Raw genomic sequence first — 17312 nt, 5'->3', positions numbered from 1 at the left:
TGGTTTCATTTGTTTTGTTGGTTTCATTTGCGCGACAGGAATCGACTCTTGCACCGGGACTATCATAGGAAAATTGGACAAATGTGGTTGCAGATCATTTCAAGGGCCTCAATGCCCTTCCCACCCCCCTCCCCTCCTTCATCGTTTTTAAAATTAGAGGCCCCAACTATAATTCCGCCCTGGGCCTCCAAGGGGATTGATCCTCCACTGCATCCAATTATTCATAATGCGTATATTGTGTTATTGTTTTTGTTCCATTAGCTTTATTCTTTACTTTCTTTAACGTTTATTACAGATCTTTTGCCGTGTTCGGTGTTTACCATGCCTACGCGAACCAGCAGCATGTTTGGTGTGCAATCCCCTATTTTATTACGATATTCAATAAATAATAATTTATTGTCATTTGCTTTTTTTGTCCTTCTATGCCGTAAACGTATGCCTTCTGCTTTTTGATCGTTTTTGCTTGCTTGTGTATTAAGTGCTGTGGAGACGTGACGCCATCAACTGTTTGTTTTGTCTGTTGCTTAGTTTTTAAAGGTTTAGGTTAATTAATCGTTCACTTTCACAAGCAAGAGAGAATTTATGTGTGTTTGTTTGATTTCTACTTCACACATTCTTTTACTATTTTCTTCGGCTTTTCAGCTTCCCCCCAACGACGGGCGCACCATTGAACCCACTTATGAAACGACAATACGCATTTTAATAATCTTTTGGTTGGTGAAGCAGTACATTCAATGCAAAAGGGCGTTAAGGTGAGAAGCAGTTCACTTCATTGTACACATCTTATGGTTGATCGTGATCGTGTTAGCCCTATTGTCGGCTCGTCCCGAATAATTGGAAAATAAGGATATCTATCGTTCGTTTGTTCCATAACCTTCTTTTGCATGTTGTAGAAGACAAAGGTGTATCCAAATCGAGCAGAGATACAGCCCATACTACAACGATCATCACGAAACTACGGAAAGAATTACTTTCTATATGACGCGATTATGTGGAATTGATATCGGTGCACCGACACGGATATGGTGCTCTCGTGGTGGTTTAATGGTGCTCATATACACACTTAAAAACTCCTAACATCTACGATGGTAGTAAGGATCAGACTCAGGCGCACGTGATCGGCTCCGTCTATGCTATGAAAAGAGGACGATGTATAATATATAATCGCGATATATATCGTAGCGTCTTCCCAGTATAGACACACAATCGTACAGCGTTACTTAAATTGGCACCAAACAAGACAATCATCATTATCATCATCATCATCATCAAGAAAAGTTTTTCACGCCAGCCTTTTCCTTGTTTTGTGTTATTTATTGTTTTACTGGTGTTACACTTAACGATGTACACTAACCCGCACTGAACAGAGGAAGAACGGTAAGGTGATTATATTATATATTAAAACAAAACATACACATCTGTTTCCTATTAAACTTAATGGCTGAACATCACGCATACAAAACACCTCCCGTGTTCCGCGTGGTTTGTTTAAACATAAAACGATAAACACTTTGGTAAACTCAGGCTTTAACGTAACAGACAGACACGCACACACGGAGCGGCGGCGATCGCTTTATATGGCGACGCGGGAGTAAATTCATTGAACTAAAAAAGGCTCCCTTTACTTACTATAAACAATACGGATGAACTGAGCGTAAGTTTAACCCTGTTTGCGAACACAAACCTGGTGTACTATAAACTAGCAGGATTGGAATGTAATTCTGCAAGGGAGATAGGGGTACGGGTATGCTTTAGTTTAGCTGTGTTATTTTTCTAATCAGCATATATTCCTTATCAGTTCCATATTCTTCCTTTCCGCTCGATTCCGAAGGCTACAATCGAATAACGTACTAGTAACTATAAGCTAAACATTGATTGTTCCGTTTTCCTCCGTGCGCTTCATCTTTCTGCTCGCTTTACATTCTCTCTTGCGCCTTGTTGTGTTTTTAATTCCTTGGGAAATGTCTACCACCTTCCTTTAAGGAACTACGCAGGGCTCGGGCCAACACAACACACAGCTCGGAAGGGCGATCTGCTTTCACACGATCACGATGACTGACTAAACTTTAACCGTATACACATGATAATGCTCTCGTCGGTGACTCTCCGTCCTAGGTGTTGCTGTTTGCCTAGACCGAAGTTTCCGTCGCTCGGTTGACGGCTACTGCAACGGCCGGGCTTGTTGCACCACCGGTTGCTGCCCGGCTAGGCGATGCGGATGCACTACGCCGTCCAACAACGGGACCGGTTGGGGTGCCGGAAGCGACATTCGCTGCGGCTGCTGCTGCCGCGATCGCTGCCTTGCAGTAGAATTTCTTGTGCGCTATGTACGTGTTGGTGTAGTTGAACGTGATATCACACGTGTCACAGTACTTTGGACCGGGCGGAAGGACCGATTGCTGGGAGGCGGGTGATCCACCGCATGACGTCTCCACTACCGGTGGCGAAGGTGTTTTAATGCCGTGCTCCAGCGGTGGTGAATTTGTTGCGGTGGCCGCTTGATGAGATTTCGCTTTCAGGGTAACGTTGGCCCCCGGTAGTAGTGGCGGCATGGCGGGAGCAGCAAGTGGAGACGGTGGTGAACCGAGCGGTGAGTTGAGCGAGGGCATATGTGGATCAAAGAGTTCGCTCTTGATGGCCGGTTCTTCCATCACTATGTCCACATTAATGTCCGGGTTGTCCGTGTCCTCCTGCAGCCCACTGCTGCCACTGGCCGGCACATCGTCCTTTGGTTCCGTTTTAATGACTTGACTGTAATGCGCGTGGGGAAAATCTGGGTGTAAATGTAAAGTCTATCGTTCGTAAAGATCCGCCCATCCTTACCTATTAGCCACGGTAAGTCCTGGTGTGCTGGTAACCGGGGGTCGTGGAATGGAACTGCCCGTTTCGCCACCGATCGTACCATTGTACAGCAAAGATTCGCCTCCCTCGCCAATCAGTGGCGAGTGGCCAGTTGAAGGCCTTTCCCGGCCATGCACGTGTTTGATATGTTTGGCCTAGAATAAAAGCGATAGAAATATCGGTTTGATAAGAGCATAAAGTACATAAAGTCCTTCCGGCGCAACTTACCACATTCACCCGATAGCTGGAGCTGTACGGACATAACTCACAGTGATGTCGCACAACCTGTCCATTGCCGGCCGTTGCCGTGGGTGGCGAAATGCGCGGTACACCCGTATGATCCGGCGCTTCCTGTACCGGGGCGAACTTTTGCGTGGCGATCGCATGCGCAGCAGCAACTGCCGCCATGGCGGCTGCATTCTGCGCTCCTGCCGGGGGTATTTCGATTCCGTCCTCTTCCAGTATGCAGGTGATGAAGTTTTCCTCATTAAATTCACTCGTTTTCTTATCGAAGTGCATACGGATATGTGTGCGCATGCCACTGTAGAAGGGAAAAAAAGGATTAGGATTAAGATCAAAACAGTTAGTAATAAAACCCACAAAAAGTATCGCCTTTTTCGAGCTGGGGGACACTGGGAAGACACTTACCGTAATGTGTTGCCCTTGTACCGACAGATCGTACATCGAAACGCCTTCACGCCACCGTGCGTATCCATATGGCGACGTGCCTCGGTCGAGTTGGGGCTGATCTCCTCGCAGATCGGACACTTGTACGCACCGTGACCGGCGACCGTACACGGGTGGCCAGGTTCATGCATACTTTTACACTTCGAGCAACGTTCCTTGTGCGGTTGGGCAGTCACTACAGCCGCTGGTGTGGCGTTCTATCGAAAAGGCGTACAAACGATTAATGGTTCTGCAGGCGAACGTTCGCTCATGGGCACACTTACCACTGGCAGTGTGGCGTCGATCCGCTTCGGACAGTAGTACATTTGGTGAGCGCTGAGATTATCCAACGAGGTGAACTTGATACCGCATGCCGCACATATCAGCTGCTGATACGCAACCGAACCGACGCTAATTGATGGACTCGCCCCGGAAGGTGCGGCACCGCCCGCTTGCGGGGAAATCGGTGGACTAACCTTGGGCAGCTCACCATCGTCCTGGTTGCGAGCGGAACAGTAATGTTTCTTGTGGGCGAGATAGTTTTCGTACTTGCAGAACACGATGTTACACTCCTTGCATTTGGAATCGCCCTGCTTGACGAAGATTTGCGGTGTTTGGGAAGTGAGAACGGTCGTGGATCCACCGGTGGCTACCGCCACCGGACCACCACCGGTTGGAGAGATGCTGTTGAGCAGTGGAGATATCTGTGGTTTCGCCAACCCATCCGAAGCGGATCCCCCCGAGGAGGAAAGCCGAAGCGCCAGCTCGACACCTTGCTTCGTCAGTAGCGGATGTGCGCTGGGCAGGATGTTGAGGTTCAGATTAACGGCCGGATCACCAACGGTCGATAGGCGCAGTGCTATGTCAGCCGGTAGCAGTGGCCGCATGAGCTGCTGCTGTAATGTTAGCGGTGAAATGGACAATCCACCTACAGGGCCACCGAGACTATGCTGTCCAGCAGCAGCTGCCGCTGCTGCTGCTGCGGCTACGGCGGCTGATACCGGTTGACCACCTCCACCGCCTCCACGCGGACTGTGTGAGCGACGCTTCGGTGAAGGTGTGAGCGGTGGACTACCGGGCAACGACGGTGCACACACAATCTGTTCCGGTGTGAGTGAATCACCGCTGACGGATAAATTCTCCTTTCCCTCCATGAGACTGTCGAAATCTAGTCGTGGATCGGCCGACACGGCCGACGACAGTGAGAGGGATCGTTCGCGAAGACTCAAACTTCCAAGCGCACCGGGTGACATTCGGCGTACCGAAAGATCCAGCGGAGTAGAACCGGTCGGTTGCTCTCTACAGGAAACAAAACAAAAAAAACCGATTTTTTTTATCGAAATTGTTTTGATATTTGATCCCATTATCTCACGTACTTGTTCGCGGAGTTGTCCCGCTTATTGATCGCCTTGAGCACTTCGCCGGTGGATGATGCACCACCAACGCCACCAGAACCACCACTGTGCACACTGTTGTTATCGCTACTGTTCGATATGTTTGGCGTCGGTCCGCGGGATAGTTGCTGCTGCTGCTGATGTGACTGCTGATTGCAACCGATAGCACCGGAAGCAGGCGTCGGTCGCTGTGCTTGATTGTGTCCGACCAGCCCTTCAAATCCGCTCGGTACTATGGCAGCCGTTACTGCTTGCACCTGTGACGCTAGCGACATCGCGATCGGTTGCAAGCTTCCATTTTGAAAGATGAAACAGGCCGATTCGGGATTGGCCACGCCGGGTGCAAGGGATGAGCTGTAGTTGTGGGACGAGAGATGTGAAAACAAGCGATTAAAAAATATAAATAAACGTTAGGCACATTATTTTAAAAGTAAAAGCCTGAAAGCGCCTAAAAGTATGCAATGCGGTGAGCGTATCCTGGGCCATAGCCAACTGGTATAACGGACGGGCAGTGAAATAAAGCGTTATAACAGCAAACGAAAATTTGAACCTGACGATCGCAGTGTGGATGTGAGCTAACCGGTGGATCTGCAGTTGAATTCTCCGTTTAGCTTTCGTTCAACTGCAACAGGTTTGTTTTTTGTTTAATTTTGTTCCCACATCATTAAACAGTTTTCTGTGTTCCAGGTTGAACTCCGATCGAAACCGTTCGTTAACTTCCTTTGCTTAACAATAATGGTTCATAAAATTATCACGCAACGCAAAAATTTTAATTGTCAACCCTCAAGGCCGTCCCCCACAGACACTCTGTTTGAAAAAAAAATGTGAAAAATTCTTAAATAATTCATCTAATTTCATCTTCTTCAATCTATACAGCAACGATACTGTATGAGATAATTCATTAACAAAGTTTGTTTTCAGGCTGTCCATATCTTTTATCAATTTAGCCAATAGCGAAGTGAAATTGAAAAAAATTGGCATAATTTTCATATACCAGATTAACTAAACCAAGGCCAGGTTCAGGATAAAGGTATCAATTTCCGGAAGACGCCTCCTATCCAAGTCCTCGATCACTACAAATCCCAAACGTAGGAACATTACCCATTTGTTAATCGTCCATTTAAAAAATGAAAGAAGTTCCTTTGGGAGTTTACATTACATAGTACCCTGGAGAACCGATGTAATGCATTAAGAACGTGAAATTGTTCAGCAGAAGCGGCCATTCTTTTGCGTGGTTGTCTTCTGTAGATTCTCATAATCCATTTACGTTTTTGACTAACCTTTTTCTGGATAAAGTACAGATTTACAGGTTCTAAAAAATGACGATTTTATCACTACGTTTGATTGCACAGTAGTTTAGTGACTACATTTCTTTCAATTTACACTCAATGAAACTTCAGAAATCTAGAGTGTGTATAAAAAATTGCATTTTGTTAGGAAAAAACGGATGAATTGAAATGACAAGCATCGTGGAGTTCAACACCATTACAATCAACTCTTTTAGCTGATATGCTGACTTCAAACACGGGCCATACAAGCACCGATCATGATGCCGCATGTTCTAGTAGTCGAAAATTGATCATTGTTCCGATAATGAGCGTCCGACCCTAAACAAGTACATAGACAACATGAAATTTGTATAAAAGTTTCTTAAATAAGTTATTTTCATATATAGACTATGAAGCGGAAATCTAAGTTTCATCTTGTTGTATGTTACGTAACAAAAAGTGAACTTCCCCACTCCCTTATCAGCGTTACGTAATAATTGAATAAGCCCTAATATTCGCATCATGGCACAAACATATATTCTCGCTACTTACAGCAAACCGGGAATCACGCTAGCCCCTCGGATCAGCGAGTACGGTATCACGATGATGGGATTGGTCGGCAGCGCCAGAAACGGTTGCTGGCTGGCGGCCACCGGTGGCGTTTTCGGTACATCTGGCGGGCTCTGCGAACCCGACTTCGGTGCGGACGATGGTTTCGGCGTCGAGTTGTTCGACTGTTGCCTGTTATTTTGGAGCAATAAAAAAAATTCATAAGAATACGGAGGGGTGGGGGGGGGGGGGGGGTGAGGTCATAAAATGCAAGCCGGTTTCTGTTTGTTCGCGGGCGTGCGGCTTCAAACCTTACCCTTCGCGGTGGCGCGAGCTGCAGTAGTGTTGCTTGTGCGCCCGATATGTCTTGGTGCTGGAGAATCGTATATCACAATCGGAACAGTAACGATCGACCTGTGGTGCTGGTCCTTGCGATTGTTGTCCTTGCTGTTGCTGCTGTTGATGCAGCACGGCTGCGGCAGCGGCCACTGCCTGCGCTTGGATGAGTTGAAGCTGTTGTTGTTGTTGTTGTTGCTGCTGCTGCTGCTGTTGCTGTTGCACATGATGGTGGCCGGCGAGTACGACGGCTTCGTCACCGTTTACGATCGCCCCGACCGGTGATGGCGATGGAGACGACTGATGCATGCGCATGTGTCGGTTAAGCGATACCTTCTTGTCCGCGCTGTACGAACACTGCGAGCAGGCGTACTGTTTGCCCGTTTTGAGTGCTTTGGCCGGTGGTTCGCCAGCTCCATCGCTGCCGGAATGTGCATTCTTCACAACGCTCGGAGCCGTGGAAGAACCCGCCGTGCTAGCGTTGGATCCTGTGCCTCCCGTTCCGCCGCCACCACCACCACCACCGCCTGCATCATCCGCATCTTTGCGGTGCGAGCAGTAGTACGTCTGGTGTGCTTCTAGCGTCGAAGCGGAAGAAAAGCGAATGCCGCAGGGCCCACAGATGTACATGGGCAGCCGCGGTGGCAATTCTACCGGCAATGCCAATTCGGGCCCCTTGAGCGATGGCGTTGGTTTACGGCTCAGTAAAGCCGGCGGTGTGCTACCACCGAGCAGTGCCGGTGGTGGACCGATCGCCATGTTGAGTGCGAGTTGCTGTTGGGTTTGAGATTGCTTCTCCTCGAGGGCGGCTTCGGCATCGCTCAGGTTTTTGAGATCCTTTGCGTCCGGGTTTGCGGCCGGATCGGACGCCAGTGCCACATTGAGCCGCAGCATCGGCACGGGCGTTGGCGAGGGCGTTTGAGCTTGGGATGCGGAGCTCGTCGAGCCGGGCCGGTGCTCTTTGCCGGTCGTTTCCTGGTCTAGGTTGGGTTCTTGCTTAATTTCGCGCAGCTGCAGCAACGCTTCTTCCGCCGGTGTGTCGCCACCGTCCGGATCGGGATGGTGATCCGTCACCGCCGCACCGCTGGGATGTTCATCCGCCGGCGAAGGTGTCGCACCCGGGCGCGATGGGCTTCTATCACTCATTTCCGTCTCATGCTTTGTTTCGAGGCCGACCGAACCTTCTATTCCACCGGCGCCATTCATTTCGGCACTGCTGTTACTTCTGCTGCTGTGATTACTATTACTAACGCTGTTACTATTCCCACTGCTGTTGTTGCCGTTGTTGCTTCCTATTGTGCTGTTGCTATCACCGTTTTCCTCCGCTACGGTCTGTGACTGCTGCTGGTGGTGTTCGTCACCGGCTTCCTCATCGTCTCCTGCAAGTAGAAGCGTAACCGAAAGGACAAAGATATTAGACACTGTTGTACACATTATCACCACGGAGGGGGGCGGCGAAGTCTTCGCGCACATTAATCATTGCCACGGAGGGATATCCTTTTTGGTGGGGACCGGAGTGACATTAAATTCTGCCCCATCCGAGAAGGTCCCGGATCAATGCACACCCGTCGCTAAGCGGGCCGGAAGTGTTGTACGCGAGCACATTCATATATCACCACCAGTGGCACGCGTGAACTCCCGCCGCAATGGTAGAGATTTGGTGGATGAAATTAATGTCACCTTAATCGAACAACTCCCTCCCAAGGGAGTTCTTGTATGACAGCTGTACAAGAAGGTGGTAATAGCGAATCAGGCCTATCCTGATCGCTCATTCCCATTTTCGGTACGTAACGAAAGGTTTCGGAACCGTTTCCGCACTAATGACGACATTTACGTTCGCGATGTTAATTGCCACCCCCCGCTGGAAAGGTGATTGGGGACAGCGACATCCACATAGGGGGTGGTTTCTGTGCACGAAACGACGCCACGCCGCGGCATCAATCTGCACAAGTCGGACGAATGCATTAGTGCAGCGAAACTGAAACATATGCAGATTAATCAATGAATGCCACACGAGGGAAGAGCCCGGGGACCCGATCGGAAGGGGAAGTTTCAACATCTCGGTGGTAATTTATGCTAAATGAGACATTCACCGGGGAGGCGAATCAGACACGAAACCGTGAAGCGATCGGCCCAATCACAAGACAAAGGGGAAGGCGAATGCCAGTACGGGGGGGTGTGGTGCAGTTCGCGTGTGAACAGATATTCGAACCCGATTGAGTGAAATGGAAGCGAATGGAATTTTCAAGAATTCCGTTTTGAGGGTAATTAGTGCTAAAATGGGTATTGTCTCGAATGGGGTGGAATTTATTACCTTTTTAAAGGTGTAAGAGAGTCATATCTCATGGAGGATTTTGGGAGAAAATTATAATGTCAGTTTGTTGTAATGCAGTTCATCTCCTTAAGAATAGACACCAGCTTCGGTATATCAAATCAGATCTTCCTGGATTTTCTTAGAAAGGTAAATACATTTGCATTGAACAAAAAAAAAAAACACCAGAAATACATGCCCTTGAGAGGAGCTATAGTGCCCCCAAAAAGCGAAATAAAAAGATCTCCACCATGCAGATCGCAGCAACATGATTGGTTCCGGACGACCGGGAAAAAGAGATCAAGGATTTGATTGAAAGAAACATAAACAACCACACGCGAGCATATGGACGCGGAGTCAGAGCAGAACCCAAAACTTTTTGCGATGGACGATATGGATCCACACACCATGGTCACTGGGGTTTTTTAATTCTTCTTCTTTAGGATTTTGCGAGATCCTCAGGAAAAAAAAAAATCTCAGTAGAGCCTTATATCGCCGTGTTGCTTCTTGCTGGTAGTTCAACTCCTTAGCGATCACCAGCAACCGAACACAGTTTTATGGTGGGCTTCTCTTCTTCTTTACCCCCCTCCCAATCGCACCATTGCCATCTGTCCTGTTGTGTTGGAGGGTCCGTTCCGCGCTGGACGATCAATTAACAGGCCCCCGGTGCACGGAACGAACTGACCGTGGGCGAGATGACTTCAGCGCGAACCCGACCATGAGTGAACATACAGCGAAATTATGCACACCCGCAATCGAACTCCTTTGGGGTACGATTGATTTTATGTGGTTGTACCTTGTGCTTCCCGGTTCGAGACATCTTCACAGAACTATTCTATCCCTCGGGTTGCTTCGGTTCCATTCCGATAACGAAGCTCACATCAGAGACCCTAAAAAAACCCCGGTGGAAGGTGAATTTTCCAGCAATACGGAACGGAAGCGGTAGAAAATTGTACAAAAGACCACGTAAAAATAATAAATCGTGGCACGACTTTTTGCTCCTCTCCTTCCTCCTTTTTTCACTCCGTTGTGACCAACAGATGGCTTGGTTGGTAGGTTGATGTTAATGGTCCGCGAGTACGATCATATATATAGCTACCGCGTGGTCTGTGCGCCGGCAAATAGGCGGAACGGAATCGATTGCAAGTGCTAAACAATTTGTTCATTTTCCGTGAAGCTGCACCCGGGGACCCGGAGATGCAGGGTTGAGTTGATCTTAGGTGGGCCCTGCCCTGCAAAAAAGGGCTTTAATTAGTCACAAATGACTCAATAGCGGGGTTTTTCTTTTTCGTGTGCGATTGATTGTACGCGAATCGAACGGTGTTTGGCAGCGAAAGAGACGCTTCTGGGAAATCGTTGCCGTTGGTCTATTCCGATGCTTGAAGAGTGGAATCCGTTTCCTTGCTTTGAAGGGTGAAGGGTACAACACGTGCAAGCATTAAGAAACGATAGACGAATGTGGCGAGGGTTTCGAAAGTGAGCACAAGAGAACCGATCAAAGAATGAAGCATTATATACCCCGTCAACTTTCGGTTATCTCAATTAGTTACGAACCATAAACAATTCGGCAGCGTTACAGATTTTCCATGTGACACACCACCACACACTACGGCAACTGGTGGATTTCAGCATAAAAACCCTGCTTTTTAAAAAAGAAAGAATCAACAGAACGGAAACACTTGACACGGTCGTAAACTGTTTACGCCTGGCGCGCTTAACGTGGTTTAATTGTTTTGCTTTAGTTTACAAAACCAGATTCTTCCAGCACTGGTGCGTCGCTTGGTAGAATTGGGTTACTGTTTTATTTACAGGAACATCTGCTTTAAATTTTTCGTTTATTAGTTAAACCACTTTATGGCGGGTGCGTAAGAGTGGTAGTGGTCGTATGACACCGTGGGACCGTTGTGCGTTCGGTCACTTGGTTTTGTGTTTGGATAAAAGGAAAAGGAACAAACAACCCCTGTTCAAGGCAGCCAAACCTTAGAATCGCATCACGACGATATGGAACCGGGGGTAAGGGGGCGTAGATAAGAGGCTGCCTCAATGCGAACGGGACGTGTCCCATTCATCGCGCAGTTTTGCTGACGAGAAAGATGCCGATCCCCGGAAAATCTCTACTCGAAACAACCACCTCATCATCATCATCATCTTTATTTAGCTGTCCCATGGAAGTTGGGGTGGAGTGCTACTCAAGTGCGAGTGTACGCCAGTTTTGCTGGGGCGCACATATGCAAACCGAACCGATACAGTTCGAACCGTCCCATTCGGTATCGGAACGCACCGGAACCCTTCGGTTCGGTTGGGGTAGGCTTTTCTCCGAAACAGCACCACGAGATAGCATTACAGCAGCAGTTGCGAGAACAAAACAAAAAAAAAAACGATGAAACAGAAGCAGCAACACTTCCAAGACCGCTAGGTGCAAGGTGATCGGGGTGATTGGGCATAGGCACCGGCCCGGGCCCGGCTATAGAACCTTTAAGGCGCGAATAATACCAGTTGCTGTGGTCCGGCCGCGGCTCGCCCATCGAACCAGCACGACGAGAGCTTTGATGCTTGCCATAAAACTACCCCCTGACCGCGCTTCACTCGATGGTGGTGGTGGTAATGCGCAATCCGTCAAAGTTCTACCGGCGATTTGTGCACGGCGACACTGCACACCGTGTCTCGCAGGCAGATCGACAACCCCCCCCCCCCCCCATTGCATCCTTCTCCCAACCCCACAAACATGCGCTACGGTTTCGTTCCGGTGTGTCATTCGCTTCGCTCGGCAAGAGGCCTCCAGCGGCCTTTCGAACGGATTGGACCCAGGGATGGATGAAGATTAGCCGTACCATCCATCCATCCTCGGTGCATGATGGGGTACGGTTTCTTCGTTCGCTGTCTTTTTCCCGCTTTTGTCATTGATCATACAGCAGCCCCTTTCTTGCAAACAATTGACGGTATTGTGGGAAGCAGTGAGGCGCGGAAAGCGGCAGGGCGACACGAACCGCCGGTCTTATGTGTGGTAAATTTTGTTTTCCATATTGATGACTTCATTTCACGGTTTCGGGCGCATGAAAAACCCGAACATCGGCGAACGCTAGGCACTAATAAGATAGGGAAACACACGCGCATACATGCCGCACCGTGTACGGGGGGGGGGGGGGGGGGGACTGCAGCACACAAGGGCTGACCGGCTCAAGTGCATTTTAATTCCTTGCGTTGTAGCGCTTTTCGTACGCCGTGCTGAGGAATATCGGACGGACGAGATATCGGAACCTTTCCCGCGCTGATGGTGACGATGACTGCTACGGTCCTCCCCTGGCCTGCTACTAGGCTTTTGTTTTGTCGCGCTGGACGACGGTGCATGATGAAATAATTAGCCCAAGGGACCACAAGAAGGCACCGGTAAGCTGTGGCGGTCTTCGATTCTTCATGCATCGAGTCCACCGGTCTGCCAAACGGTGCACAAATTCTGCGCGTCTCGACGGCTCGGTAGGCATTGAAGGCATTCCCATCGTGCAAAACGAACGTGTGATAACGACTCATTAGAGTATTTCGCTTCTGTTTGGTGTGGGTTTTTGTTTTCCCTAGGAGTTTGAAGCACACCGCACCGCAATGGGAAGGAAAAATAGGAAGCGAGGTGAGGTTGTCGCACAATGGCATGGGAAGAACAATTGGAAACATATTGGAAGCACTGAAACATATTATGCAAAGCTAGTGTATACAGTTAACTTAGAAGAGTGCTGTGAGTGAGTTTTGTAAAGTAATTGCATTTACCAACGATACCCATGATGGGTACCAATCAGAACATCAGCACAAAGCGATTTTAAACTACCAAATACAGCTGAGAAAGGGCCTCTGATTACAGCTTAGCTTTAACTTCATTGATCGCAACTTCTACTTTGCCGTGCAGCTTTATCAAAATAGTTCGAAATGCGCGAATAGTTTTGAATTTGCTTATGTGTGCCAAATAGATCTGGACAAAGAAAAACTTATTCTAATTAGTGCAAGAAAAACAAAATGGTGGAAAAACAAACCTCATAAAGATGCTACAGATTGAAAACAAGTAAAAACAACATGTACTTTAAGAAACAAATTGGATGAGAGCATAATCTAGTGGCGGATGGCCTGAATTTGGATGATACGTGGTATTCAGTGGCGGATTAACACTTGTGGAAGCCCTAAGCGGGGAAACGTACGGGGCCCCTTTCGAAGACCTTATACTGAAAACATTAAAAAATTCTGTGAATTCATTTGTATTTAGTTATTACTTATTTTAAATCAAAGTATTCGTCGTGAAAAAATGATGATAAAATGCATTTTTACCTTAATTATTGGATTTTACTTTAATTTAATTTGACTTGACATTGATTTTATTTGGCTTTAGTGCCTTTAGATAAATTGTACATGTTTTGTTTTGTTTGTATACGTAAAGGTTTAAAATTGTATAAATCCTGAGTTAACTAACACATTAGTTAACTCAGAATTTAAATCAAAATCATGTAAAATTGTGTTCAATGTCCGGTGCCCAACGAAACTCTCAGTAGGAAGGTGAAGTTCATCGTACAGCTCATAGAGCTCGTCATTGTAGCGGTTTCTCCATTGTTCTTCCACACATACGGAGCCATAAAACCTTCTGAGCATCTTCGTCTCAAAAGCAGCTAAGAGGGTTTCATCCGTTGTGGACAAAGTCCATGTCTCAGAGACTGGAAGGAATGTGAATACTGGATCTATGTACGATCCATTCAGTTCCAGCTTCGTTCGTCGCGTTTTACACAGCAATTAAACACTTCATAGCCTGTTTCATCTACTATCAAATGTACCTTTCAACAAAAAACGACAAAGGCTACTGAATCGTAATTAGCGCAAAATATCAGCAATGTTGTGACTCAGTTGCGTTAACCTTGTGTCTTTTTTTTTTTTACGATACGATTAGTCACGTGAGTAGATCTCAGAATTGCATAATTGAAGAAGCAATAAAAGTCAGTGTGCCAATATGTCATTGGTGATTGGTGATTGGTGCTCAGCTGTCAAGTGATGACGATTACCCTTATTCGTATTGGTTGTTTAATAATAATTCGATAGCTAACTGATCATTCCCGATCAGATTGTCGCGTCGATTAGATCGTTCGGTGTGTAGCTTCATTCTGTTTTGCGTGCGAGTTGCTTGCCGTAGTGTTTTACCGTACGTTTCTGCGGAAAATGTCTACCGTACCGGTACCCCAACGGTGGTCGGTGGATAAAAAACCGCGCCAAGCACTAGAGAAGGCCCACCATGATGTACCGGAAATCAATGGAGAGCGCGCGGATCCGGAAATCAATGGAGAGCGCGCGGATCCGGAAACCGCCGAGCTGCCGTTTCCTTTAAGTCAACCAAGAATGAGGCAGAGAGGTTCCCGAAACAAACATGGAATGATGCTGCGACCACGACCAAAAAGCACAATTTGTGGTCTTTGTAAAACTAAACTAGAAATCTAAAACCGGGACAGAGAGGACCGAGATCGGGAACCGGGACAGGAGTGAGAGAGGAACAAGAACCGTGAAGAAGGTTGATGATCCGTGACGTGAAGAATCGCAGGAGTAGGAGCAAGTTACACCCGGTGGTGATTCGGTTATAAATTATCCGCGCAATAAACGCGAATAGAAACAACAACAGAACCAATATTGTGTATGTTTTTGTATTTTTTTCACTTCATTTATCACGATTGAAAGAAATTAGAAAAATAATGCCGGACCTGTAATTTTCTTTAGTTTACCGATCGATGCGTGCTACCTTCATTTCCGTAATTTCCGGTCACAATATAAATATCACCACAATGAAAAATCTTGAGATATGCAACAGATATGATAAATTTGTTGATTTATCATTTTATTGCCTACGTGCTTTTGTTTTTTTATTTTTTTCACTAGCTATATCGGGCCCGGTTACACAGCTACGCAAGAGAAGTATGCGCAATGAACGCAAACTTATTCTTCTTTATCGGCACAACACAACCTCAGAAGGTTTAGACCTATCATTGCTGGATTTTTTGGGTTTATTTACCCGTAGCCGGATAGTCAATTCTGCATACGGAGGTTTGGTACGGATGGGATTTTCCTTGGTCCTGTCCCTTGCTCAAACTTCTATGCTTCCAATTACTTCAACGTATGCATGTATTCTATTACTTTAACGGGATTTTTGAAGTGTTGATCTTAATGAATCTTTTGCGAATAGTCATTCAAATGAATCTTTAATGAGGAGTCATACAAATCAGGAGTCGATTCTCAAAAGATTGATGAATCCTCAACTACTCAATGAACGATTGTAGTTCCTAGGTCGATAACCAGTAAAAAAAAAAGACGAAAAACGGCTCAGGTCACATTTATAGGCTATATGGACAATTGATGTGCCATCGTTACTTGAGAAAATTAGTTTCTCAATCCCTTGCTTCACATCTTGACAACATAGAGTATGAGTATGATGATGAGTCGATTAAAGGAGTATTCGAGCCACCTTGACTTTAATCTGAGTATCACAACGTGACAAGAAATATGTGTAGCTTGATGCTATCGTTGAGCATGCGTGGTGGACGGGATATATTTTTAAATAAACAATAAAAACGAAGGGTAACTCAAACTACAACGGTTATTACAATAATCTTCAGTTCGATTGGTTTAAAAAAATCTAGCTTTAAGAATGCTAGCAGTACTAATAATAACTTCATCTGTATAAACTATCTTACTTTGAACGCAAATATGATAAAAAACAAACAAATCAAAATTATTCATGAGGATTCTTTGGAATAGAGATTAAAATTCATTCATTCATTCTTTTCAAAGAATCATTCTGGTTCATGAATCTAAATCTAAATTTCCCAACACTAGATTTTTGACCTTAAGATTTTTATCTTTTTTATCTTTCTGTAAATTATCCTACCGCTAGATGCTAGAATAAAATCTAGGCTTGATTTCACTTTCGTAATATTCGCCAGCTTTTGGCATTACGATACTCGTCGTTTGGGGTTGTTTTCACTTGCCGATTCAAAAATGTTTTGCAACAGTGCTGTAGTGTGCAGTGGAGTATTGTGTTTAGTATTTCGATTGTCACAATTTGTGCAAGTTTGCAAGCCGGTAATGATGTTATAAACGACGCACAATGCTATGACATAGCTAGCATTGTCATAGAATATGTATAAAATTATATCGTAATCATTAGTACTCTCTCTCTCTTCCGTTTGATATTTGATACCTCATAGTTCTTTAAATACCATTTTTGCCTTTCTTGATTTTTGCTTATTCTGGAGAGAAAACTTGAGAGAAATACATTCAAATCCATGAGAAACTATAAAAAAACTTTATGATATCCTCATGTAGAAGATGTAAATCTGCAACTGATGTACTTCACGATGACCGAAGGGGATCATAATTTGCAAGAAATTCAGCCATTTTTGTAGCCATTGACGCATGGACTACCGACCTAAAGTTGATGCATCAAACTTGATACTCAAAATCAAGCGAACGAAAAAAAATCACGTTAATGGATCGAAGAATGCTATAAAACATGGTAAATTGTACAAGAAGTTTAATAAGTAAAAGCTCACCACAGAAATCAACATCAACTTGAACGAAATAGACTTCTCCGAAAATTCGTTGACTTTTACCGGAGAAGTAAACCGATAGAAAACTATACTTTTGTCGAAAAAATCGTAGAACGCGTTGGAGTAATATATGCAATCGTAAATGTATGTAAATCGTAGAAAATGGGATCCAAGTAGTGGCTTTATGGTTTACCTTAACGCATGCAAACGTTTATGTACAGATGTAGCAGCAGTTGCTATGCCAATAATTCTAACCTATGACACGGATTGTTCATGATCATAACCCAAATTGATAACCCGTAGTGATTTGTCTTTCATATGATTTGCCCCCGTAAGTAACGCCTAATGAATGTATACAGTAGGAAAAATAGTTATTAGACAAGCATGA

At 45.9% G+C, this 17312-nt stretch overlaps 1 protein-coding gene across 4 annotated transcripts in view; it reads right to left on the bottom strand.

Moving 5' to 3' along the window:
• Window positions 1–235: 235 nt before the first annotated feature.
• LOC128300520 (zinc finger protein ush) overlaps window positions 236–17312 on the bottom strand; it is a 156500-nt gene continuing 139423 nt past the window's right edge. For 3 of the 4 annotated variants that reach the window (XM_053036608.1, XM_053036607.1, XM_053036609.1), the window contains 8 exons: window positions 7035–8433; window positions 6722–6910; window positions 4884–5255; window positions 3792–4806; window positions 3490–3725; window positions 3070–3382; window positions 2824–2996; window positions 236–2751 (listed from right to left, as the gene is read on the bottom strand). In XM_053036608.1, coding sequence (XP_052892568.1) covers window positions 2130–2751; window positions 2824–2996; window positions 3070–3382; window positions 3490–3725; window positions 3792–4806; window positions 4884–5255; window positions 6722–6910; window positions 7035–8433 — 4319 coding nt within the window. In that variant the 3' untranslated portion in view covers window positions 236–2129. Of the gene's footprint in view, window positions 2774–2823; window positions 2997–3069; window positions 3383–3489; window positions 3726–3791; window positions 4807–4883; window positions 5256–6721; window positions 6911–7034; window positions 8434–17312 lie in introns of all 4 variants that reach the window. The other variant, XM_053036610.1, reaches the window with a different exon arrangement.

This window comes from Anopheles moucheti, chromosome 3, assembly GCF_943734755.1.
Source record: "Anopheles moucheti chromosome 3, idAnoMoucSN_F20_07, whole genome shotgun sequence".
Taxonomy (NCBI): Eukaryota; Metazoa; Arthropoda; class Insecta; order Diptera; family Culicidae; genus Anopheles; species Anopheles moucheti.
The sequence above is the reverse complement of the archived record's forward strand: the minus strand, read 5'-3'. Positions and strand labels throughout refer to the sequence as shown.